General features: G+C 43.7%; 1 protein-coding gene across 1 annotated transcript; it reads right to left on the minus strand.

Moving 5' to 3' along the window:
* Positions 1 to 1,790: 1,790 nt before the first annotated feature.
* SYPL1 (synaptophysin like 1) lies at positions 1,791 to 9,110 on the minus strand. The gene is made up of 5 exons (XM_090046299.1): positions 9,042 to 9,110; positions 7,715 to 7,833; positions 6,364 to 6,568; positions 3,386 to 3,574; positions 1,791 to 2,489 (listed from the first exon to the last, which is right to left on the minus strand). Exons 1-5 carry the CDS (start codon positions 9,108 to 9,110, stop codon positions 2,358 to 2,360), a joined length of 714 nt encoding a protein of 237 aa, XP_089902425.1. The 3' UTR covers positions 1,791 to 2,357.
* Between the last annotated feature and the right edge of the window lie 16,124 nt (positions 9,111 to 25,234).

Consider the following 25,234-nt stretch of genomic DNA (forward strand, 5'->3'; position numbering starts at 1 on the left):
GAGACTGGTCTAGAGCAGTCTAATGGATGAACTTCTGGCAAGGAGTATGCCAGTAGACAGAGATAGGCAAGGGGTACTCATTCCTGTCCTTCTGAAATCTACTGCTAATGCATACAGTGAAACCCAAAGCCTACAAACCTTGAAGTTGAAAAACACATAATGAAGGAGAATGGAGTGAGGCTCTAGGGGAGCTGAGGGTTCCATAATTTTAAACTATTAAATGGAAACTTAAATTGATGGGAAGGATGAGGAGTGGAAAGAAAGCCTGATGCTTTGAAAATCATAGTTCTCTACAGTTGAACAGTTGCTGTTAGAGCATGTATCAATATTATCCAGTTATACATATTATAAAAAATTTGGCCCATGGCTTTTAATCATGATAAAAGCTACTATAAGCTCTACTTACCCACATAAAAGAGTGCACTGTATTATACACATACTTATCACATATTTACAACTTAGCTTTTTCTCTTGATCATGTCTCCCTTCACCTGGTCATTGGCAATGTATTTGTGCTATCTACACTCAGTTAGATAAATGTGAATATTAAAACACACAATGATCCATCACCTTCACCTGGTTAAAGACCATATGCCTGGAGAGCCAGAGTTACTACAAGTGTCTGCTATTTTGGGGGTATCCAATCTGTGACTCCTAGGGTCTGATTTTTCAGAAGACTTGGCCATATGCAACACTTTCTACATTCAAAGCACAGCTTCCACTGACTTCAGCTGCAGCTGTTGAGTACTCAGCATTTCTGTAATACAGAACTGGGTGGTTGAAGCTTGATATTCACAAGCAGAACACAACAACTGGTAGCCTCCTTTGAAAAGGTTTGGTTTAAGTGACTTGTTTCATGTCATTTGAAGTATCTGAGAGCAGAGGCAGGGACAGAATCCCATTCCACAGGGTAGCATTCAGCCATGAGACCATTGTTTCTCTTTCTACAATCATCTGCCTCTTTCACTAAGCATTTCTTAACTTCTGCAAGAAATCTGGGTTCTTTTTGAAAGAACTTCTTTGACTATTCAAGCTGAATTCAGGCCCAGTATAAGTTTAGTCTATGCATCATATGACAGTCTTGCTCTAGCAATTCCAGGGAACATGCAACAAAACTTCCCCCTCACCCTCTAAGATAACTTGGGTAAATGTTAGAAGAGGGACAAGATGGAAGTAGGACTGCGCGGCGGGAAGGGGGGGGGGAATTAAAGTGATTGAGATTTCATTATAATATGCCAATATATTTATACTTAGTTGGGGGGGTGGGGATTCTTGAAAAATTTGTTGTTTAAAAATAGTATGACACTGACAGTTTGAAGTTGTTTTTTTTTTTTTTAATACAATTTAAATCAAGAACAAACATGTTTCTTGTACATTTTGCATGGACAGAGAAATAAATAAGGTAACTTAGAGTAGTAACTTAACAGAAGATAGTACATCTGAAAAATTCATCAAGAGTTGTCCATCCTCGGACAGTGTGTTATAAAGATTAGCTGTTACTATGCCTGGACATATTTACATGCACTAAATTTACTAATGAGTGAGTTTTGGGCTCCACAGTATTTCTTACTAACTTGGCACAATCATTTGATCAGTAAGGGCATAACTTGCTTCCATTTCTCTCCTTAAATTATGGCAAGAAAATAATTCAAATTTCATCATATTTATTTGGAGATTTGTCCCAAGCATGAAATAGTAACAAAACACAAGAAAAACAAAATCTAAACAAGACTAAACATTCTGCTTGCAGACTGAACTTTTGTTATATTTTTCTTTCAAAAAAAAAAAAAAAAAAAAAAAAAAAAAAAAAAAAAAGCTACCTTGGACTGGAAGGCCTAATAAGATGGTTGCAGAAGTATGCCAGAGAGACTTGCAACCAGAGCTAAGCAGAAGTTTAGAAAAAGCTTTTTATTTTCTGTTCTCTGAAAGAACTGTTCATGCATAACATCTGACTGATCACCTTTAACACTGGAATTCCAAACTTCCTAAACAAGGTTGTAATCATCACACTTTCTTTTAAAGAAAGAGCAATGTTATATTAACTATAAAAAGTTGCAGCTTCTTCCCAAAAACTTTAGCAAAAACCCCTTGCTGAGAAGGGGAGAGAGTTTGCACCTAAGAAGACTTGAACATTTTGCTATTCAGAAGTTAATGAAGAAACTGCATTCATTTTAAAGGCACCATGTATGCATTTCAATGAAGTAAACGTTTCAAAGTTTTCATCCTTGTTTCTATGCAAAGCATGGGCTTTAAGGACAAAGCAAGAGTTTGTCTACCATCCATTATTACAAAAATAATCCCAGTGGCTCCAAGTAGTTGGCAACAGGATACAAAAACGGATGTGCCTCACCTATCTGTTATATTCCTGATTGAGCTGGATAGATTCCTGGATGTTGAGAAGCTGCGTTTGGTGGATTATGCAAAGTGGTCTCCTTGTACACAAACCAAGCATTTCCTCCCCACAAAATCATGTTAAGTAATCCAAAAACCTATGGGTTTAAAAAAAGTAAAAATTAAGAACCTCCTTATAATGCAAGTAGCAGCATTTGGCTTATAGCATTGAAGCACTCTGCAATTATGAATAGCCCAGTTAATGATCTTTCTTCTGTGAGGGTCTGCTAGCAGTATCGCAGCAGGATGGCTGGAAAGCACCCATCCTGCAGAGATCCTTGTTACCTGGATGCAAGACATTATACAATTCCCTCATTCACTGAATGAACTCTCTGTATTCCTAACAACATATTATTGTTCCAATCCCCACCGGTTTAGTGAACAGCTTATGTGAACTCTACTTCTTACAGTGCAAAGTTGTGGGTACTGCTATTGGCACTAGTCCTTAAGCTTCAGCAAGAGGTGGGAGGGAAGCTGTCTATCCATTACCGGAAAATTATCATGCAACTTTTGCTGTGCCAACTCACAGAAAATGAATCTTTATATTGGGGTTTAAAGAACTTGGTAGATGTGGTTAATACAAAGACCAGGCTCAATACCAAGAATAAAAAGGAGTCAAGAATTTACTTCTACTTGGGACAAACAATGATCACAAACACTGGTACTGGACAAATCTGATTACTCCAAAAGAGACTTCTAGGCTGTGAAGAGAGAAGGTGTAAAAAGCTAAAAGGGGAAGGTACTGGAAGAGGTATTTTCAGTAACTTGGGAAGCTATTTCATGAATAAAATAGTTCTTGGTAAATCATAAGAGGAAGCAGGCATTTTAGTAAGTGCTTTGCAATAGTACAAAGCCCATGAAGAAGTTCAGTCAGGCCCGAAGTGGTCACCAACACCTATAATCTTCACTGGATGAAATTCTACAGGTAGACAGAAAAAGAGGTCTTGCTTGTATTAGTGCAGAATGACAGCATTGCAAGGCTTTACATACATACCACAGACACATTCAGTCCTCCCATGCTGGTGACTGAAGCAAACAAACAAGTTGATCCTGGCACTTGGCAAGCTGCAATTTCTGGAACAATGCTGAGACCAGTGGATATTTTTATATCAGTAAGTGCCTTAGCCCAGGCTGAGGTACTGACCAGCCATAGAAAGGCACCAATGACAGTACCAACAAAGTCCTACAGAAAAAAAAAAAAAAAAAAAGAACTGCAAAATCAGTTACTAATTTACAGAAAAATCATGCCACAAAACAAGAACCACACATACAAAACTCAGCCACCTTCATGTGAAAGGGAAACAATGAAAGCATCAGGCATTGACAAGAAAAGCAGACAAATTTCATGTTCTTGCAATCTTGGTAACATTGGTATACACCAGACCCCCTTACATCTCTTGTATGCTCAAGCTCTAAGCATTCAACCTAGCAGTTGAGGTGGGAGGAAAGAACTTCTCCAAGTACCTGTTCCCAAAGTAGTAATTATTTAAAACAAGAACAGCATTTCAGACCGCTCTTAACTTAATTTATTCCCATCCATAATACCACACCACTCCCTCACCCCCTTTTAAAAATATTATACATATACATACACATTAAAAAAACAATGCATTACATTTCTTTACTCATTAGTATTATATTGTAATTATATTTTAGTATACAGGGACCATTTTGAATTGCTGCAGGAAAGGGAGAGAGGGGGGTGAAACAAAGCTGTATTAGAAAACATGAAGCTTTATCAGCGTAATTCTCAATACACTAGGAAGGGGGCAGGGAGGAAGGCATCTTGTGCAGTTCTGCACTCAGTAGCATATTGGGGTGGGGAGTGACCATCTCACCAGAGGCAGCCCCTGGGGACCCTATCCCTCAGGGCTGCTGTTGCCAGTATGTGCCAACCCTATTCCTCAGCTACAGCAGCCCTGTGGCATAATTCCCCAGGGGCTGCCCTTGGTGCCCATTTTATTCACCACTCCTTCCCCCCAAATATGTTACTGGGTGAGGAGGAGCCACCGACAGTGGCAAAGAACACCCAAAAAAGTGGGGGCAGGGAGGACACTATTCTGCTCAATCCCCACCCCCAATCTACTGAGAACAGCTTGTGCAGCTTCTATGGCTGGATGGCCCAGAACTGCACCTAGCATAGCAAAGACTCTGGGGAAGAGGGAGAGGAGGGGATATGCCAGTGCCCTCTGCTACAACTGGTGGGAGAAAAGTCTGCTTCTCAGCTGTAGCAGCTTAAGCCCATGGTACTACAGCAGCAGCAGCAGCCGCCGCCGCCAGACTACACCGAGAGCTGGGGCAGGTGAGGATCCCCCCCTACCCTACCACCTCAGTCCTCCAGGAGTTGGTATGCTGCCCAGGCTCTGCAGGAGCTCACTAGGCCTCTGGTTTTTGATTGGAGTGTTGTATTAGACAACCACCATTTTGTTTTGTTTCATTCTAAAATTGAATAAGACCCACCAATTATTTGCACATCAAACAATAATGGCTACTAGAACAGTGATTAATTTTTAAACTGCTCTTATTTTGCCTCCCAAACTGGAATAAGTTATAAATACTTTTCTATGATTATAGTTGCATCCATCTACAAGATAGGGACTTGGTTCTTTAATCATACTGGTATAGCAAAGATTGCAAGAGCTCTCCAATGCAGAAATGGACATGTTGTGGCCAAGGACTTGATTTTACAGACAGGTCTCTTGAGCTACCTACCATACCACAGAAGTTTAACTTTTGTTCCATAAGTGCTCTAGTTCCAAAAGTCCTTGCATTTAAAATTGTAAATTAGAAGTAATGTCATGTTATCCAGCTGGTCCCCTAACTTGCACAGGCAATATTCCTGGCCTTGAAGGTTGTTTCCCCCCCACCACAAAGGAAAGCCTCTGCAGTTTATGACCACAGATAGAAAAGAACTGTAGGACCAACATACAGAGAGCTTCTTGCAGATGGGTGTTTCTGCAAGAGAGAAGTCACTCCACCTTTATACACATGTGAAATATTTATATACCATTTCCCATCAACTATTCTTTTAAACCAGAAGTTTTTCTTAAACCAATTTTTATTTTAAAAAGCAAAAGCAGTAAAAAAAGATGGGGGGGGTAAAGAATAGTGACCTTTACACATCCATTCAACGGGTCTACAATTACACCATATATTTATAATTGCGGTACTAACTTGCAGATCTGATGGTGGGGGGCAGGGGTGGCGGCAGCAAGTGCAGATCTTTGGGGCCTGGCTCACAGATTCCTACTGATTACAGGCCCACATGTGCAGATGCCATTGCAGAATCTATGCCTTGCTGTTTTGTTTTGTTTGTTTGGAGGGGGGGAGGGGGGTCATTCAGGGTTAGAGGCACAAAGGAATTTAAGCCTAAATGCTACTGCAGGCATTTATATGCAAAATTTAAACCCTCAAAAAACTATCACCACCTGGAAGAACCCAGGTTGACATGAAGTCTTTCCAGCAGGTGCTTGCAGTTCTGCTTTTAAGCCTGCTCAAAAGTGCCTCAGTCTTGACTGTGCTAAGCAGTTTGGCATCTCATACCAAAAGTTAATCAAGTAAGATTTGCAAACTAGACAATCTTCTATTTGCGTCACCTGCAAGGTTGAGCCCAGTAGATATCCTCAGAGCATATAGCAGAATGGGCTGCACACTACATTGGAGAGTATGGAGTCTCCTCCTTTATCCAGCAGCTTAAAAAAGTTATCACATTCATCCAGGGTGAAAGAGACCTGGGTTCAATTCCTTGCTCTAACAAAAGGGAATTTGAACTTACATCCAGTACTTCCAAAGAAGGCATACAATAAAATAATTTAAGCTAGGACTCTTATTACAAGTCTTTCCCATCCACTCAAATAGAGTCCCGCTCACTTAATGAATAATTACCCCATGCAAAACTGGTATTCAGCCATACTTATTCCAAAACAGAAATCCACAAAAGATAATCAAAGACAAGCAACTAAAATAACTTACAGTTAGTGGGATTTTGCTGTTGCTCCGATACACATGCATGTACCCAACATAGAGAACAAGGGCAGCAATACAGTATAGGAATGCCAAGACTGCAACAGCAACGAAGAACTGTGCAGAAGAGGAGAAGTCACCCACAAGATAAGTGTCAGTCCAAGTGCTGTTGCATCGTGTGGGATTTGGTGCACTAAATAAAGCTGTATTCAGTCTGGAAAAAACAGGTCTCATTAGTGTTGGTTGCCTAATTGGAAACCTCAACATGGTTCAACTTAAAGTGAAGAAATGCTCTCAAGTAATCCCAGTTGTTCCTCAGAACTGCCAAGTTTTCTGACTACCAAATGAAGTTGCATACAGTTTAAAATATGTTTATGCATTTAAAACCTCAGTGCAGAAATTGCTACAAGGTACATTTAAAACAAGCGGTCAAGGAAAATTATGACCCAAATTTAAGCTATTTCAAGCTTACTTAAACATACTAGTCCCAGGTACAAGATGCTGATCAAGACTCACCAGCCATAAGGCAAGTTCAGTAGTCAGCAGAGCTGTTGATAAACATGACACAACCCTCAACACTACTCAATAAGCAGACTAATTAAATAAATCCATCCTTCCCCACCCCTCACCCAACCAAATGGATGATTTGCCCTGGACACTGGGGCAGTGAATCCTACAGGCTTTACTAGTCAGTAGCAGGCACCAGCTAGAGCCTCAGGCTCATGCTAGGTCCCAAATCATGCTTAAAGGACTGGGGCCTTGGCCTGACTTTCTTCTTCATTTCTCTAGCCTTCCTTGTTCATCTCTGCCAAGGAGTCTCCTTACTAGTTTTTGGTCTCCCTCTCCCGTTTCTACGAAAATATTGTTCAGTTCTTGCTGCAGTTTGTTACAATTACAATGTTAACCTTGCCATACTAGTCAGAATCCACTAACTATGGAAAATACTGTGTATATTTTCCCATTTAGCCCTTAGACTTTTTCCATAACGGGGAAAGCATTTTGTTTAAGTTGGGTCCTTCAGTATAACTAAATCTAATCCACAGAAAAAAAAAAAATCCAGAAGACTTCTGTAATTAGTTTTACTCCCCTCCCCCAAACATACTTCACTGGGGGGTGAGGGGGTCAGTAGTATTGATTTCAAAGACAACATCAATAAGGAGACAAAAATGAAGGGGACTCCAGGGGAAAAAAAAAAGTCTAATTCAGGTATCAAAATACACAATCTGGAGAGGATGGAGACTAGCATCTTCAGTATTCACATCTGTATGACTACTGAATAGCAAACCAGATGCATGTTTTAGGGAAACATTAACCAGCATAGGAAACAGTAATTAAAACAAGTCAAAAAGGATGAGCTCACCTGAAAGGATAGGCAAAAACAGCTGTAGCTGTTTTGTTTATAGCACCTTGGCAGGAAACTAAAATTGTAGTTGCACCTTTATAGCCTCCACATGTGGCAAAGGCAAAGATGGAAAAAATCTATAGAAAGGGATAGAAAATGTTAGTACTAGTTTTCACACTCAAAGGAGTCACCAGGAGGAAGATAAATCATTGACAAAGCTTTTGTTCATCAAATTCAGCTTCCCCATGCAAGTCACCCAGTAAAGCAGGGCTCCATTAGGCAAGTTTTGAAACACTAGCCTGTAGAGATATAAGCAGTTAACCTGTTTATCAAACTTCGATACACATACACATCATTATACTTACAAGATTTCTTCCTTTGCAGGCAGTACAAACTCAGTGTTTAAATAGATTGACAAGAAATGTGCATTTCCTCATGTTAACTGAGATGCTTTGGTTTAAACATACCACTGCCGCTTAAAAAAAAAGCGGAGTCAACTTAAAAGTGAAACTGATTATTTGTGGAAAGCACCTGTTGCACTCCCCACTTCTGAGAAGTACAAACAGGGAGGGGGGAAAAAAATAATAAAAAGGGTCAATTTAAGTGACCCAGGGTACTTGTAACACAATGATAAAAGTCTGCTTTTAGAACTTTTTTTCCCCCTTTTTGAGTTCAGCATTATCATTTAACTTGGACTGCTTGTGTCCAGAGCAGACTAGTCATGCACTTGCCCAGAGAAACAAAGCCTGCCTTCAGATGTGCCAGACACATGCAGCCTCCCGTTAGGGGGAAGTGGAAGCAGCAGGTGCTCACAGCATCACTTATAAATCTACCACAAACCCACAGTTTTTATATCAATGAAACTCAGCTTTTATATGCAACTGTTTGAAAGGCTTTTAATTTTATCTTACTCAATAAACCTGCCCCCTGCACACACACACCCACTACACAATCAACCCCATCTGCAGCATAGTAAATCTACACTTACTTTCCTTGTTTTTGTAAAGAAGGGGAGGGGGACACACAGCTCTCTTGGAAATAGTGGTTAGCAGACAATGGATCATACATCTTGGTTAGAAACAGCATACTACCACCTTCACAATTCACATAAATAAGTCAGGCCCAAGCAAACACTACCCAGCTGAAAGCATTGGCTCTTATCAGAAGGAGCGCTGTAAACCAAGCCCAGCAGCCATGAGGCAGGACAGGGAAACAGGAGCCTTCCCAGGCAAAGACAGCCCCAAGGAAGAGACTTGGACCCCTTCTCTCTTCCTCTCTTATCCACCAGCTAGCACAGGAGAAAACAACTTGCCGCTAGGCTTTTCTCTGCCCATCAAAAACTCACCCATTCAAGGACCCTCACAAAGCCAAGAGGCTCTGTGAACAGGCTGACATCAACCAGGAGCCCGTGCATTTTCTGAGAAGAAAAAGGACAGCAATCAATCAAGCAGAAGGGGGAATTGGAAAAAGATACTGCAAGAAGGGCTAGAGAAAGAAAGAGGCCCAGGCAGGCCCACCTACCCTGCTCAACATCCTCCCCTGACAACCCACCACCCTGAGTGGAGGGGCTCTGCAGGGCACCTCCCTATGTGGCCTGCCTGGTCCTACCACATCCAATCACAGCCCTCGCCACTCACACTCCTCCTGCCCCACCCCCACCCATCACCTCACAATGGGGCTGGGGGCGGGGCAGCTGCTGGGCTCCTCCCCTGAGCAGCATGGCTGCCCTGCTCTGAAGGCCTCTAGCAGCAAAGCTGATTGCTGCCTGCAGCCTGCTTCATTGTAGGGCCCTTGCACTAGTGTCTGTGGGGGTTCATGGACTGTTTAAGGAAATGTTCATGATGTGAGAGCTGAGCTGGGCTCAGGGCAGTGGTTCTTGGCACACAGGAAGGCAGAGATAGGCTCACAGGAACAGTGTTTAACTGTTGCCTGAGCTGCAATCTCTGTTAAAGGTGGGGAGGGTGAGGTGGAGCTGGTGAGATGAGCAAGTGCAATGAGGGGGGTGAGGTGCACCTGGGCTGGGTGAGCTGCTGAGAGAAGAGGAGACCTAGGTCTGCAGGGGTGGGAAGGCTTCGTTGCAGCTCTGCTTTCCCTGTCTCACAGCCTGTCCTTGTGTGGGTAAAGCAAAGAGCCAGTTGGGGGGTGGGGGAGAGGTACATACAAAATAGAGACAGCAGCCTTCATAGCTACATCTACAGGAGGCGGCCCTCTGCTCAAATCCGCCTCAACAATCTGAGAATTTGCAGCTCTCATTTCTATGAGCGCAATCTGCCAGATACCTTTATGGCACCATTATGGCTTGCAGTCCACTGAGTGAGGGCAGCTGATTTAGGGAGCTACCTGGAGTTGTGAGAGCACTCTTAGAGACCACCTTCTGGATGTGAATGCCTCATTAGGCCTGTAACTCAGAAGCAATCCTTGCAAAATGGCTGAAAATCATGTTGTGATCACCATATCCAAAGAACTGTATGAAGTTTCAAGCAATTTTCTAGGCAGTGGGTCAATAAGGAAGTAGACAGGAGGTCTATGTGGGGATGTGGGTCAGCAGCGCTGCTGTGCGCAGACCTGATAAGTTCTCAGTTTTGTTTTATCCCACTCTCTGCTTCCACCTCCCCTTGAAGGGAGATGAGGGAAACTGCTCTCTAATGATAACATGAGGAGAAATAGTGCAAGTAGTCAGAGTAGGTAATCAGATGAGATGTATGTTGGGCCATGTACTAAGTGAAACAACCCCTTGCTCCTCCCTAGAGGATCCAACTTGAGGGGGTGGGGGAACATGGAGAGGATTATCTACCTGAATGCTGACGAAAGAGAGACAGGATACAATCCCCTCCTGGGCATTTCAGCAGCAGCTCCATAGTTATGAGTAAGGTAAATTTTGAACTTAAAGCAGGGATTCTCTTATTTTCTGCATGAAAATTACAGCTTATTGTTCCCAATTTTTTTAGCTCTTACTGAGTTTTGAATGAATTTTCTGAGATTTTACAAATGAATCTTTTAATTTAGGAGTTAAAGTGAAAATTGATTCTTTATCCAAACCCAGTGGCATAGTTTGATTTTGGCCTTGAATGATCTTGATGACAGAATGATGCAGACTCTTTAAACTACCTCTATAATTAAGTTATTGGAAGTGTGCGCATCAATTATATTAGGATTTTTTAATCATCTGTGTTTATGATTGTGCGTCAAAACTGAAAGTTTATTTTTCAGCAGAAGATAGAGAACTAAACATGCCATCAGAAAACTCATGGGTTAATCAAGCTCTGCCATAGTGGTTATCACCTCCCACTTTCTTCAGTGTGAACTAGGCTCCAGGCTGCCTTCCACTGAGCTCTCTCTAAGGACAGCCACTTCTTCATAGAAAAGTGAAATCAAGCTGTTCTCAGGGACACTGCTGATCCCTTGTGGTGCCAGGACACAGGGATGAACTTCTTGAGGACCTGGTGAATAGAGATGGTGGCCGTCTTCCCTAAGAACAGCCTATGGCCTCCATCCCTTTGAAAAGAAAAGATAGCAATAATCGTTATGAGATTTTAAAAGTTTAGTTTTTTCTGAAGAATAAACTTTCAGTTAAGGAAAAGAAGGACAGGTGGTTGATCCTTAAAAAATCCTAAAATGTAGACTATTCACAAGTCTTATGTCCTTTCCCCTACTATATAAAAGTCCTTCTTTCTGCTAGTCCATTCAGAGTATCTGACAAAGTAGGCTGTTGCCTATAAAAACTCATGCCTTTCTGAACCACTAAGGTGCCCTCTCCCTCCCCCTCCCCCTCCCCTTTTCCCTTCTTCCTGAATTCAGACTAATGTGGATAACCAACTTTCGCTCTTCTCTCCCCCCAAAGAAAACTTATGGAATTAATTGGTTAGACGCAGAACTACTGTCCCCATTGTCCATCTACCCTGATCTTTGTAACTTCAATTATCTCCTTCCTGAGCATGAGCTGTGCAACAGATGCAACAGAGCCTGGGCATACCAATAACTGATCCTGGCTCAGAAGTATGCAAGCTTCTGTCTTTTTCTAATGGAAGATTGGACAGGAGAAGGCATCCTGGGCACTGGACCTGATGAGCTCTATATCCCTGTTGGACTGTTCCGAAGGATTCAAATAAGAACAGCTATCGTTTCATTTTAATCATAGCCACTGTCTATGGGCATTCACCACCTTTCCCTTTCTTGGCACAAGTCCTCTTACCCTTTTACTTCATTCATGTGTCTGAGAGGATATTAGGACCTACCACAACACACCTTCAGAGCCCTTAGTACTTATTTTTAAGTCATGATGCACTTTGGGGGCTACTAGTACCTTAGGACAGAAAAGTGACAACAGTGACCTTTATTGGAAGTTGAAATGCTTCTGGAGGAGTGATGATACTTGAATAAAAGGTGCTAGCTTCTGGCCAAGAATGGAAAGAGGTGCAGAATCTGAGACTAGTAATGACAAACCAGTCCTTAAAAATGGGCTTGCAATGCTGCAGGAACTGGCAGAAAAGACATGAGAAAACATTTTTAAGAATCACAGTGCAATTCCCAGGGGTGGATATATTACTTAATCCATTGTTTTCTTCTTGGGAAATAAGTCCCATTATGAATCTCTGTAAGCAGGGATGAAGGGAGAACTGCATAGGAGTCATTCATCATCTGGTGCTGTATATTAGTGTACACTAGTATTTTCCTTCAAATTTCACAATGGCAGGAGTGCTACTTCGGGCTGGCTGCTGCTGTTTTAAATACATTGGGTCTACTCCTGATCCCACTTGAGTCAATGGCAAAACTCCCACTGCCTTCTATATCAATAGGAAGCAAGCTGTGTTTCATCTCGACTGTGCAGATGGGACCATGCCATGTTGTAAAATCATGCTCCAGCCTGTGTACTCGATCTGTGAGAAAGATGCAGATCCTTCCTTCCTTGAATCTGAAAATGCCCAGTCTGATGTGAGAATGCATCACAGTCCTACAAAGGTGAAACTAGCTATTCTGGTCTGCCAAGATGGACAGGAAGGGGTAGGGACAAATGCCAAGTGTTAAAGAACAGGGAGTGTAGAACAGTACAGGATGCTGCTAGTGCCCTCTAAATCAACACCCAGGCTATTGCAGTCCAATATAACAACACTTCAGTTAAATAAAGAGTAGATGAGCCCGCTAAACTTCTGTAAAGAAGAGCATCTATACCCCATAGTGGCTACCTAGAACAGGAATCAAACAAAACTCCTGGAGATGTGCCGATATGAATCCAGGTCATTTCTGGAAGCTAGAGGCCCATCAGCTGTGAAACTAAGTCAAAAGTCTGCCTGAGTCTAGATAGAATCATAGAATCATAGTGAAGTAGGACTTGAAGGGGCCTCTGGAGGTCCCATTTGGCCAGTGTTCATATGGCTAACAATGGTGATATGGCTAGCCTCACGTCTGGCTGCCTTTGAGTCACCAGCCCAAATGATCAGGCAACTATATACAAGTGGGGATGGGATTTGGCATGGATCTGGAACAAGGATTGAATTTATTGCTCTGGAGCTATAGTAAGGTACCTTAATAATTAAAGTTGGTTATCAAAAATAGAGCTGAAAAATCTACTGACGACATTCTCCATCCCCTATCCTGACCAGTGTAGGACTCTCCGAATATGCACTGAATACAAAAGCTTAGTTTTGTTTAAATGTTTCACAATAGGGCTTTCGTCACTATCCTTGGAAACTTAGTCCACATTCTAACATAACTTTATTATTATGAAATATTCCTTCACTCATTTTTTAATCACAAAACTTATAGTTGGAGCATCATAAACAATGCCTTTTCCTACAAATATTTCTAGAGACTTCTATCCCTCTCACCTCCTAGTTGTTATTTAGCTGAGAATGACCACATTTACTCAAATCCAAGATGAGGGTTGCCCCCATTTAAATAGCAAGGAGAAAGCTCCTTGTCTTGGATTCAAGCACAAGGTTGGGGTGGGAGCAGCAGGGGGCAGGCAGCTGCTGTGCCTCTGACTGACTCCAACCCAGGCTTGGCCTCAGGGTTGGGGTCAGAGTTGGAACTGCAGCTGCTGCCCAACCCTCTCCACTTGTCCCCCTGTCTTTCTTCCCCTGCCATCACCTCCACCTTCACCTGCCAGATGGCTTCCCTTGCCTCACCTAACCACTACCCATGGGCAGATCTAGGATTTTGAAAGATGAGGGGCAAGTAGTGTGGCATGTATAACACAACACACATTTCTACAATTAAAGAGAAACTAGAAGCTTTACTAATACTCAGGGGGACTAGCACTATATTATTCAGTTTAATATCAAAGCAAAAAACAAATATATCTGTTGGAATGTACACTAATTTGTTGGATTACATATAAAGTTTTAAAAAATACTAGGTAAAAATAGTTAAAATAGTCAAAAGTTAGTGTTTCATTAGTTCTGTAGTCATTAAACTTAAATGTATGTCTCTTATTCAGGTTCATAAAACAAAATCTAGCCTTCTTGAGCATCTCAATAGTGCCTCCAGTGCATCACTGTCAGTCATTTCCATACATGAGACAATATTACCACACCTGAGTTAAGGTTTTCAGCTGGAGCTAAAAATAGTCTGCAGGAATGTGAAATAGGAGAGACATTACCAAGAATGGCTAACACAGCAACATTGCAGAAGAAAGGGTAGTTTGAATAGTGGAACATCAAGACCACTAAAAAAGATTGAAGGTCATTAACACCTGTGGAGCAGAGTGAGATTAGCAGGTATAGCCTCCTGTGACATTCACTTGAACACTTCTCCTTTTCTGGCCATTTAGACGCAGCTGTCCCCTTTCCAGTCCACAGCTTGCCTTCCAGTAAGATGCCTTGAAAGGTCCCCAGGGGTTCTTTCCTGCCACATTTTGTTGTTACAGATTATTGCTGGGAGGATGTTCTTGAATCCTGCCTCTCCTGGTTCCCTCTTTCGGCTTCCTTGCCTGGATTACTGTCTCAGGGCTCCACCACCACTACACCCTGCCTTAAGCCAACCAGAGATGATGGTAGTCCTTGACCAAGGCTAGAACAAAGTCCATCGGCCATGGTTGGGCCTTATCCCGCATCTAATCACAGTCCTGGTTCAGACAGTGTACTGTCCTTATTCAGGCCTTGTGAAGGAGTGAGAGAGAGTTAACAAAAGCCCTGAGGTTCCTTACGTGCTAGGCAGGGGAGGTCAGAAGAAAAGCAGCCGGCAGCAGACAGGGAAAGTGAAAGCAATCAACACTTACAGCATGTAGCACCGACAGGATTATCTTCATCTTAGCCACCCCAGACAAGTACTTGTTTAAAGAGGTTACCTTGTATTGAGGATGTAGTTATGTAGATACCTTGGGATATACTCATCACAAGAATAAATTGGATGACTGGAATAATGAAAGGCCTGTCAATCTGCCCTTGGTCCCTGATAAAAAGATAGATTGACTGATCTAGATTCAAACTGGTGATGTATTAAGGGAGAATAACTTAATTTTTTCTAATTAATAGATTTAGTCAATTTAATTTTTTGGGACTAAGTTTAGTTGATAAAGATAACTAGAATTGATATGATCTACTTGGAGTTTTGTAAAGCATTTGACTTTGTACATTTTAATTAAGAAACTAGAAAGAATGCAAAAGTCAATATCGTATGCAGTGATTAAAATGTTTAAATCTCAAAATATAGCTGTAAATAGGACATCATCATCAAGTGAACATGTTTCTAATGGTTTCCAGCAAGAATAAAGGTCTAGGTTCTGCAATCTGTTATCTTTGTCAGTCTGGAAGAAAACAAACTCATTGATGATAAAGTCTGTAGATGACAGATGCTGGTGAAACAATGCTAAATAACAAAGAAGGCAGATCATCAACACAGAGTGATCTGCATCACTTGATAAAACTGGTTGCAAATAAATAATATGCATTTCATTAGTATCATATATAAAGTCATGCATCTAAGAACAAAGAATACAGGCAATACTTTTGGGGTGGGAGGCTTTATCCTGGAATGCAGTGACTGCTGCTGCTGCCACTGCTGCTGCCCTGTGCTCTGGGCTGGATATTGCCCACAAGGTGACCTATAGTCTGGATCTGGCCTGGTGCACAAAATGAGTTTGACATCCTTGGTCTATAGCAGGATAGGCAATGTTTTTTGGCCAGAGTGCTGAAAAGACCACAATGTCTACTTTGTATGGTGCCAGAGAGTCGGCACACCACAAAAACAAAACTGGGGCGGAGAGGGTACATGGTAGGATGTACTGCATATTTAATACAGTTAATAATCATTAAGGTTGTTTTTTAAAATTTATTTATTTATTTATTTACAGTAAATACCAGGCTTTCTAAAAATTCAAAACCTGATGACAACAACTGAAACTTCATGTACTGCCTTTGTACTTGTGATATTTTTTTCTTGTTAAGCTTGTTGTGATGAGAGGGGGAGAGGGAAGCAGGGAGCAGCAGGCACTGGGGGAGTCACTGTGGGAAGGCTGGCCTGGCCAGGCCCTTGGGAAGGGCTCTGCCATCCACTGGAAACTTCCTGGGCAGTGACCCTGTGCAGTGCCTGCCCCAGCCCCAGCCCTGTCCACCTGCAGCTCTCTCCAGGGGCCAGCCAGGCTGGAGGGTGCAGCCTGGGAGTAAGGGGCAGGGGCAGGTGCCTGCCGCAGTGCTGGGATTTGCGGCTGCATGGGAGAGCCCTGAGCAGCAACTGAAAAAAACAATTTAAACAATTTCTTTGCATGCCTCCTGGCATGCTGGGAAAAATGTCTCCATGTGCCACTAATGGCATGTGTGCCAGGGGTTGCCGACCCCTGGTCTATAAGATTGAGGACTCTACTGAGAAGAATTGATGGGCCTGTGACCAAAGCAAATCCAGAAATCTGAAGACTATTGTCTGCCAGGAGCCAGGTTAGGAAAGGTGAACCTAGGACTGAAAAAATACTGACAGGAACAAAAAATCTATTTGTTGCTCATGCTGAGAGAAATGATGCTGGAATTCCCACTAGAATGGGTCAATGACAGTGTGGCAAGCTATGGAAGATACTCAAGATGTAGTAGCTACTGAATTCTTCTATTCAAGAGAAGGAAGTGAAGGCATGATAGGGATAGGATCAACAAATGCTCAAGGATTGATTCTATGAGAAGGTTTTGGGCCATTCAACTGAGTGACATTCATAGAAAAAGAACTTTTCTCTCACCTGGGGAGCTAAGCTAGCCTTCTGGGATTGTGGCTGAGGCTGCGATTGAGGTTTAGGGTAAGGCTGGACAGCCTTACATTAAGAAAGTAGGAAGAAGACTGGGAGAGATTCTTTTGATTTTAAAATGTACAAAGAAGATAATCAGTTAAACTGGGATGAAAGACTACCAGGTAGTTGTTACAGGATCTTTCCCTGGTCGGGCTTACGACAGATCACGGATAGGCGGGAGAACAGTGAACAGGCTTGGTAGCTTTTATTACTGAATATCAACGTAGCTGCGCAGCGGCTAGCACTCACCACGCCTCACGCGCCCTAATGGTGCGCAAGACCGATGAACCTGGCTGGTGAGCGGTTCTGGGGGTTCAGGTCGCCGGGATCAGGCGGGTTTCTGCGTCCTCCTTTGGTTGGCCACTCCGAAGGCCGAGCTGTGTCCGTAATAGTTTGCTGTAAATCGTTCTGAGTCCATTGGACGCAGAAAGGACCCTGACCATCAGGTGGAGGCTCCTTTTATAGCTTAGGTGACGTGCGGTGGTGTGATTGCGTGAGGCACCTTTCGATAGGCCCACGGCACTGACTGACTGGCGCCGGACTCCGCCTTGTGGAAAGTTCTAGCTACCGCTTATCTCTTACATTGATGGCAGAAAAACAACTACTGTCTGCCTAGTAACTGTTACATAACTCTGTGTAACTTTTTTCTGACTGGCGAACACGGCCACTTAACAAACATAGTGATCACAGCAGTAGTATAAGAAAGAACAGAAGGAAACAGTAGTAATATTCATGGGAGCAATAGTCTGGTAAGGGATGTAGTTACTGAAAGGACTGTACCAAATATAGCTAGGAAATTGCTGCAGAGAAGCAAATAAGATATTAGGGCAATGATGCATAGATCCTGCACAGTAAAATGGAGGATCTCAAACAGCAGAGTCAGACATGAAATAGGATATCATAAATATATCAGAAACATGGTGAAACAGGAAGAATAATTGGACTGCAGGTTTTAAAGGATATGTACTACACAAGAAAGAAATAAAGGTAGAGGTGATAGGACAGGATGTATGTTAATTATATAGTAAATTGTAAAAAATAAGAAATGATAGTATGGGTAGAGACAATATAAACATGGGTCAAAACCTCCTCAGCAAAGAATTAAAAAGAGGATTCATTGGGATAGTGATAACATTCTGCTACGGGGTTAGACGCCCCTAACCCCGTACAGGATTTGGCTGTAAGCCCATTTACTATTATGAAATATACTACCTAGAATTTTGTCATTATCAGGGATCTGGGTTTTCAGTTTGGCATGGAAAAATGTGGAAAAACACAGATTTTGGAGAAAATATGAATTTTCTCTTTTAAAGAGAAAAACTTGGGAAATGGTGGGTGGGCTGGGGTGGGGTGGGAGGAAGGATCAGGCAGGGGGTGCCACGTGCATGTACACGTGCATGTGGCGGGCAGGTAGTATGAGAGCAGCTCCTGCAGCTCCCCACAGGTGAGTCTGGCTTGTGGGGGAGGAGCCCCCATAGTGAGGGAGGGAGTTGGGTAGGGCTGGGGCTGGGGGTGCTGCCCAGCCAGCGTGGTACTTGAGGGGAAAGAAGGGCCTGACAGTTCAGTTTGGCTACCTTAGATGCTGCTGGTGCTATTGGTAGTGAGCTACCTATGTTATTTTTACCTGCTGCTGTTTACAATGGTGGACCAGACTGAGGCTGTAGGGGAGTAGGAGACCTCACTGGGGCACACTGCCATGTTGTGCAGAGGCCCCAGCACCAAGAAGGGCGCACCAGTGTCATGCAACCATGTTATGAATTGTGCCTGCCTGTGACCAGAGGTTCAAGGCCCCAGAACCCAGACTCCCCCTACACCTATCTCTTGGACAGCTGGCAGGCTTTGTGGCTGCAGCAGGGCCTATCAGGCCTGCAGTAGACCCCCCCATATCCCAAGACAGACACAGTTGCACAAGCACCTATGTCATGACTTTTGCCTGTTAGCAGCCAGATGTGCAGGGCCCAGACCACCCTGCACCTATTTCCTTGACAGCTGGCAGTATTTGTGGCTGTAGCAGGGCCTAGCAGGCCTGCAGTTTTCACCCCCCTTTGTGCCTTAACACACACACAGTGTCACCTATGTCACGAGTTTTGCTTGGCAGCAGTTTGAGGTGCAGTTTCCCAGAAACACCTGCACCTATCTCCTTGAAACTTGGCAGACTCAGCAGAGGCTACCACCCCTGCAAGTTTAATCTGAATTGGCCAAAAAACAACAAAGTTATAGATATTTAATTGATTCCCCATTATACTCTATTGCTGAATCTCCAAATCTCTCCAAATCGGCTCCGAATATTCCAAAGCTGATTTGGCCGAATTGAATCACTGGCACCCAACTTGGCTGAGTCTGAATCTGAACTGAATAGTTCCCTATTCGCACAGGCCTAATAAAAAACCCAAAATTAAGTGCCAAAATTTATAAGCATTTAGAATATATTTTATTTTAGTGATTGAGGCATTGGTAGGCTTCCAAATTGCTTTAAAATTGTAAATATATCAATAAAACATTGTGTTCAATTGATACCTATAAAGTGGCTTTACTTTTAAGCATGGAAAAATGCAGGTTTGGGTTTAAAAAAAAAAAAAAAAATCAGATAATCTGCAATTTTTAAACACAGAAAACCAGGATCCTTGGTCATTATGTGAGATTTCCCTCTTCCTAAATGTAGATTTGAGAATAAATTCTATCAATTATTTAGGGTCCAATTATTCCTGGATGTGGTAGCTGCCCTTTCTTCTTCAAATTATTGTTGAACCAACAAATAATGATGCCATTTTTGGTTAGTAGTAAGGATATTAATGAGTTGGTCATGGAAAATAATCTTGGATTGTCTTATCACAAATTGTCAGTTTAAATTAGACAGAAAGATAAACCATAATAGGCCAGTAACCAAGGTTTGTATTTTTAAAGGGTGTGGGTATCCTGCACAATCCCATGAATGTTCTTGTCCGGCATCTGCTTCATCCGGTGTCCAGTGGGTGTCCCCAGGTGGATGTAGCTCTCGTTGTCTCTCAAGCTTCTCATCTACTTGGTGATGGAGTCCAGGATGGTGCTTGTCTTCCTGTAGTCAGTATGCAGGGAGGTGCACTTGGTGATGTTGAAGTGGAGTCCCATCCACTTGGCCACCTTGGACCTGACATCCAACATCCTCTGCAGCTGCTCAGCATTACCAGTGAGGAGGACTAGGTCATCCGCCTAGGCCAGGATGCCCATCTTACTTCTGTAGGGGTAGAGTCTGCTGGTGCCTCCTGCTACCACTTATAGGTGCAGCTCCATTGCCAGGTTGATGATCATGGGGCTAAACAGACAGCCCAGCTTCAGTCCAGACCAGATGAGGATGTTGTGCGTCTTGCCCTCTGATGACCGGATGGTGGTGGTACAGCTTTTATAATGCTCCCACATGAGGTCAATGGTTCTGTCAGCATCCCGAGCCCCCAGAGGATGTCAAAGATGTGGCACTGGGTCATGGAGCCAAAAATGTCAGAGATGTCCAGCCATGCCCCTGCACACTACCTTCTGGCCCTCCAAGCATTGTCCAGTGTCATCTGGAGTGTAAAGGTATGTTCATAGCAACCCTTGTTCAACAGGAAGCCCTTCTGGTTCAGGCTGATGACCTTCCTGCTTACCATGCAGTTGGTGATCTGGGCCACCAAGGAGCTGGCATAGAGCTTGTAGACTGTGGCGCACAAGTGATGGTGTCCTCCAGTTGCTTGGGTTATCCAGCTCACCTTTCTTGTGTATGAGCACTGTCATCACCTTCTTCCAGGAGCTGGGCATGTGGCAGAACTCCTTGTACTGGTTCTTCAGTGGGGTGTACCTGATGCTGCCATTGTCAAGTGCAAAATCTCTAGTCCTGCTCAGGTGGGCCTCCACTTCCTCGTGCATGAAGTCTGCCTTGAGTCCCTCCATGGAGCCAATGGGAGCCAGGAGTTCAACAGATGTAGGACATGGGGTAACAGCTTCTGTCTGAGAGTTGATGTAATTGAAGTAGGTGAACAGGGTCTCCCAGGGGATCTGACAGAATGCTGAGGGTCCCTCCAGGATCTCCCACATTGCCTTAGGAGAGTTGGCCTAGTACATCTTCTGGATCCTGGAAGTTGCCTCCAGGTCATAGCACTGGTGCTGAGGACAACATTTGGGGTGGTGCTGATGTAGTGCTAGCCTGGCTGCCAATCCACTGCTCACCTTGGGTTGCTTAGGTCAGGTGGCTGCCGACAACTCTTTGATGAGCTGGGTCACTGAGGCTTCGAAGGTGTCAAAGATGGTAGCCTTGGAGAGCTCCTTCATTCAGATGGCCTGCCAGGGTGTGGACAGCTTCTGAGAAGGAGTGGGCTCTCTCAGTGGCTCAGGGGCATCTTGGAGAGGTGGGCCATTGGCTTCCAACAGCTCTAGGGCTCCATGCTTCAGGCTAGGGTCACATCCAGTTGTGGGGGTCCTACAAGGCAGCATTGCTGGGACAGGCCTCACTGAAGGAGGATCCCTTGTCACCTGGTCTGGGTCACTGGTGTCACTGGCTTCGCAAGTGCTCTCACTGTGGCCATGTTCTGCATACCAGAGTGGGTGGGGTGGTGGGCCTTGGGGCCGTGGGGCTCCTCACTGCTCCCTGGCCCTGGCCCTGGCCCTGGCATGTATTCTGATGCATCTTTAGTTGCTTCAGTGCATTGAATCATGTCTTGCAGGGGGCACAGGAGGAGGCCAGGCACTTCTGGTGGATTTGCCTCAGGTGTTCCTGGAGGTCATTGTGAGTCTTGTACTCTCTGGGAGGGAAGCAGATGGGGCAGACCGGCTTCTGTGGGAAAGGGAAGTGGAGATAAGTTAGATCAGAGTGGTTCTGCTCCATTACCTGGGCTGCCAGCAGGGGGGTTGGGCATGGCTATGTTCCATAGTTCTTCTGTTGGGGATCTCCCATCATTTGGAGGGGTTCTTCATCATCTAGGGAGGGTCTCTCTTCATCCAGGTGGGGTCCTCTGCTGTCTGGGATAGGTTCTCCATCATCTAGAGGGTTTTGACGCAGTCTGGGGGTCTTCCACTGTCGGGGGAGTCCCTCATCCTGCAAGGGGGCCTCCTATTATCCAGAGGGGGGTCCCTCAGTGTCCAGGAGGTGACTTCCCTTAATCAGGTGGGTAGCTCATTGTCCAGAGCGGGTTGTCCAGGGAGGTCCCTTGTTATCTGGGGGGTGAAGGGGTGGTCTTTGACTGTCTGGGCAAGTCCTCTGATGTCTGGGTGCAGGTTCTTCCATTGTCCAGGGGGTCCCTTCTTATCCAGGGTGGTCCTCTGGTGGCTGGGGGGCTCTATCCAGAGGGTTCTTCTGTTGTTCCGGGAGGTCCTTGGCCATCTGGGGGTCCCTCGTCATCCAGGGGTGTCTTTGGCTGTCTGCGAGGGTTGTCTGGGGAGATTCTTCCATTGTCCAGGAAGGTCCCTTGCTGTCTGGGGGGTCCTTGGCCATCTGGGGGGGGATCCTTCATCATCTGGGGTGGGTCCCGCATCATCTGAGGGAGTCCTCCTCTGATGTCTGGGGGGGGTCCTCCGTCAATGCCCTGGGGGAATCACTCATCGTCCAGGGTTCCTTGACATCAGGGATGGAGTCCTTCTGTTATCTGGGGATTCTCCATCACATTGGGTCCACTGCAGTCTGGAGTTCTTCACTGTCCAACAGGGTCTCTCATCATTCAGGGCTCCTTCTTTGTTGGGATCAGGGAGTTCTTCTCCTTTTGGGAGTCTGCTGCCATCTTTTGGGGTATCCTGGTGGACCTGGGCTCTGTTGGGGTTCACCATTGCTCACCATGTCTGGGCTGAAATACCTTGCTTGGAGGGCTGTCCGTAGTATCTGACTGGTGATCTAGCAGGTCTGGGGATCTCCAGGCCTGCATCTGGTCCTTAGCCAAAAAGCCAAGATGCTGATGGGGACCTACCACTAGGATAGATTAGTACAGCCCATCTGAATAAGACATACTAGTCATTGCACTCAGTCCCCTTCAGCACCAACTGTTTTTCAAGTCATAGCGAACAACTATACTGAATACATTTTGACTTCCTGTTTACTCCCATTACTAAGCAGCACCTTTCTTTCCTGTTTCCAATTATTTCTGTTTTTTCATCAGCCTTAAATGTCCAGCAAATGTCACCAAACGTTTACAGAGATGAGAAGCTCTGTTGTTCCCTCTCTTGGCCCATTGCGTATGACCAGTGTGGCCCAGCCCTCCATGGGGTAGAGGCAGCCTAGGCAGCCCTATGTCTTATCTGCATATACATTTTTGGAGGTTTGCACTCATGTCAAGAACACCCTGTTCCAGTCATGATTGGGGTGTTAATTAGAACATGGATCCTTTGTAGGAGGTATCTGGAATACACACATACTGAATAATGCTGGGTTGTGGGGTCACCATGGCTTGAAGCGCTGATGATTCTTCTGAGACACAGCCCAATGAACTCTATCTTAAATCATAAGCTTTTTGGCTTTGAACTAATATCATGCAAAGTTTGTATTATGTATAAACAAGTACAAAAGTGCTGCTCAGAAATGTGCTTGAAGAATACCTGTGCTGAAACTTGCTGTATTTTGCAAAAAGATAAAATGCATTCATGGTGGGTGAATTAAGCTTGTGGATATCCATATTAATGTGCATATATGCAATTTAGCATATGCATGTTTATTTCAAACCGGTTTATTTTGAAGTCAGTGTTTTTTGATCTCCTGCATTTTGAATTAATGAGCTTTTACTGTAGTAGGACTCTTCAGTCACATAAATAACAGAAAAAGAAACGAAGTGAGCTGCCAAGTCGTGACAGAGAAGTTAAGAAAATAGTTTAGGTGCTGCCCTAAAATTGTATGACTACTTTACCTCTGTTTTCAGAAAGGATGATACAGGAGAACATAGGAAGAAATGTGAGACAGCTAATGGAAATGAGGGTATAGAAATGGAAATGACCTCATCTGAGGTAGAAGCAATACTAAGAGAACATAAAATATGCTTAAATTGAATGGACTGGATAATATTTATCCCAGAATGCTAAAATAACTAGCACTTGAAACAGCAAGTCTGGTAACAAGGATTTTTAATACATTTAGCAAATGGGAGATGGTACCATTTTAATGGGAAATAGCGTATAGAGCTCGATTCCAAGATCCGCCTTCCCCTCCCCCCACCAATTTAACCCGGGGGAGGAAGCTGCTGCAGCTTTGGCTCTGACCCCAAATTGGGGTTGGGGCCGAGTCCAGCTGCTGCCTGCGCCAAACTCCCCCGCCACCTGGGCCGCTCGCCTTTCTCCTCCTACTGTCCTACCCTGTGCAGCTACCAAGCTGGTAATCTGACCTCCTCTAACTAAAGCTTTAAAACAAATTTGAAAAGAATTTTAAATAAAGCTATGGAGTTAGATGGAATCAAATGTATTATAGGTAGAGGTAGATCATGCCATACTAATCTGAGAGCTTTCTTTGATTTTCAGACAAGGGAAATTGATAGATCTAATCTATCTAGACTTCAATAAAACAGTTCATATGGTGCCACAGGGGAAATTTTAGTTTAACTGGAGAAGATGGCGATTAGTACAAGAACAGTAAGTCAGATAAGGAATTGACTAATAGGGAAATGATAACATTGTCGCTGAAGGGGAAACTTTTCAGCTAGAAAGAGATTACTAATGGGGTTCCTTAAGCCATCAGTTTTGGGATGAATATTGTTTAATATTTTCATAAAGAACATGCTATAAAATAGGAATGAACTAATGAAATAAGCCAGTGACATAAAAGTGGGCGTCAAAGGAGGGATGGAACGTCATACTGGAAGAAATGGATAACTTTAGGAATAAAATAATGGAAATTGCATAAAATGTAATAGTACAAAATTCAAAGTCGTGCACTTAGGGCTATATTCACAGAAGGGACATAAGTTTGGTGTTAACAGCACTTATTTCTGAGGTGCACCACTACCTAGAGGAATCTATTGTCCTGAATTAGACTGTTAGGTTCCCTATACAGTGCATGGAGAAAGTCAGGTATCTGAAAAACGGGATCCATAAATGCCTGCACCCTGAGTAGGGAACCATTTATGATACTCAGAAGGAGAAGACTGGGGCTAACCCATTGCAGAGATTTGGATGTCTAACTCTAGCCTGGAAGGAAACAGCCTACAATTAAATACAAAAATGGGTAGTTCAGCAAAAAAGGATATCAGCCTAGTGATGACCACTCCATAGTCACAGCCAGGAACCTTCCATTCCTTGTGGAGCTATGCCCCTAAACTAGGCCAGTGCCTTGTCACCAAAAAAAAGACAGCTGAAAGCTGTTCCCCTTAGACCTAGCAGCACAGTGGTCAACACACTCTCCTGAGAGATGA

This window comes from Crocodylus siamensis, chromosome 4 (assembly GCF_052110815.1).
Source record: "Crocodylus siamensis isolate JL-2025a chromosome 4, ASM5211081v1, whole genome shotgun sequence".
Lineage (NCBI taxonomy): Eukaryota > Metazoa > Chordata > Crocodylia > Crocodylidae > Crocodylus > Crocodylus siamensis.

Coding starts and splice junctions, on each gene's coding strand:
- SYPL1 (XM_090046299.1), bottom strand. CDS start 9,110: ATGCACGGGCTCCTGGTTGATGTCAGCCTGTTCACAGAGCCTCTTGGC. Junction 6,569..7,714: donor GTTTTTGCCTATCCTTTCAG/GTGAGCTCATCC, acceptor TGTTTTTTCCAG/ACTGAATACAGCTTTATTTA. Junction 3,575..6,363: donor ACAGCAAAATCCCACTAACT/GTAAGTTATTTT, acceptor TTTTTTCTGTAG/GACTTTGTTGGTACTGTCAT.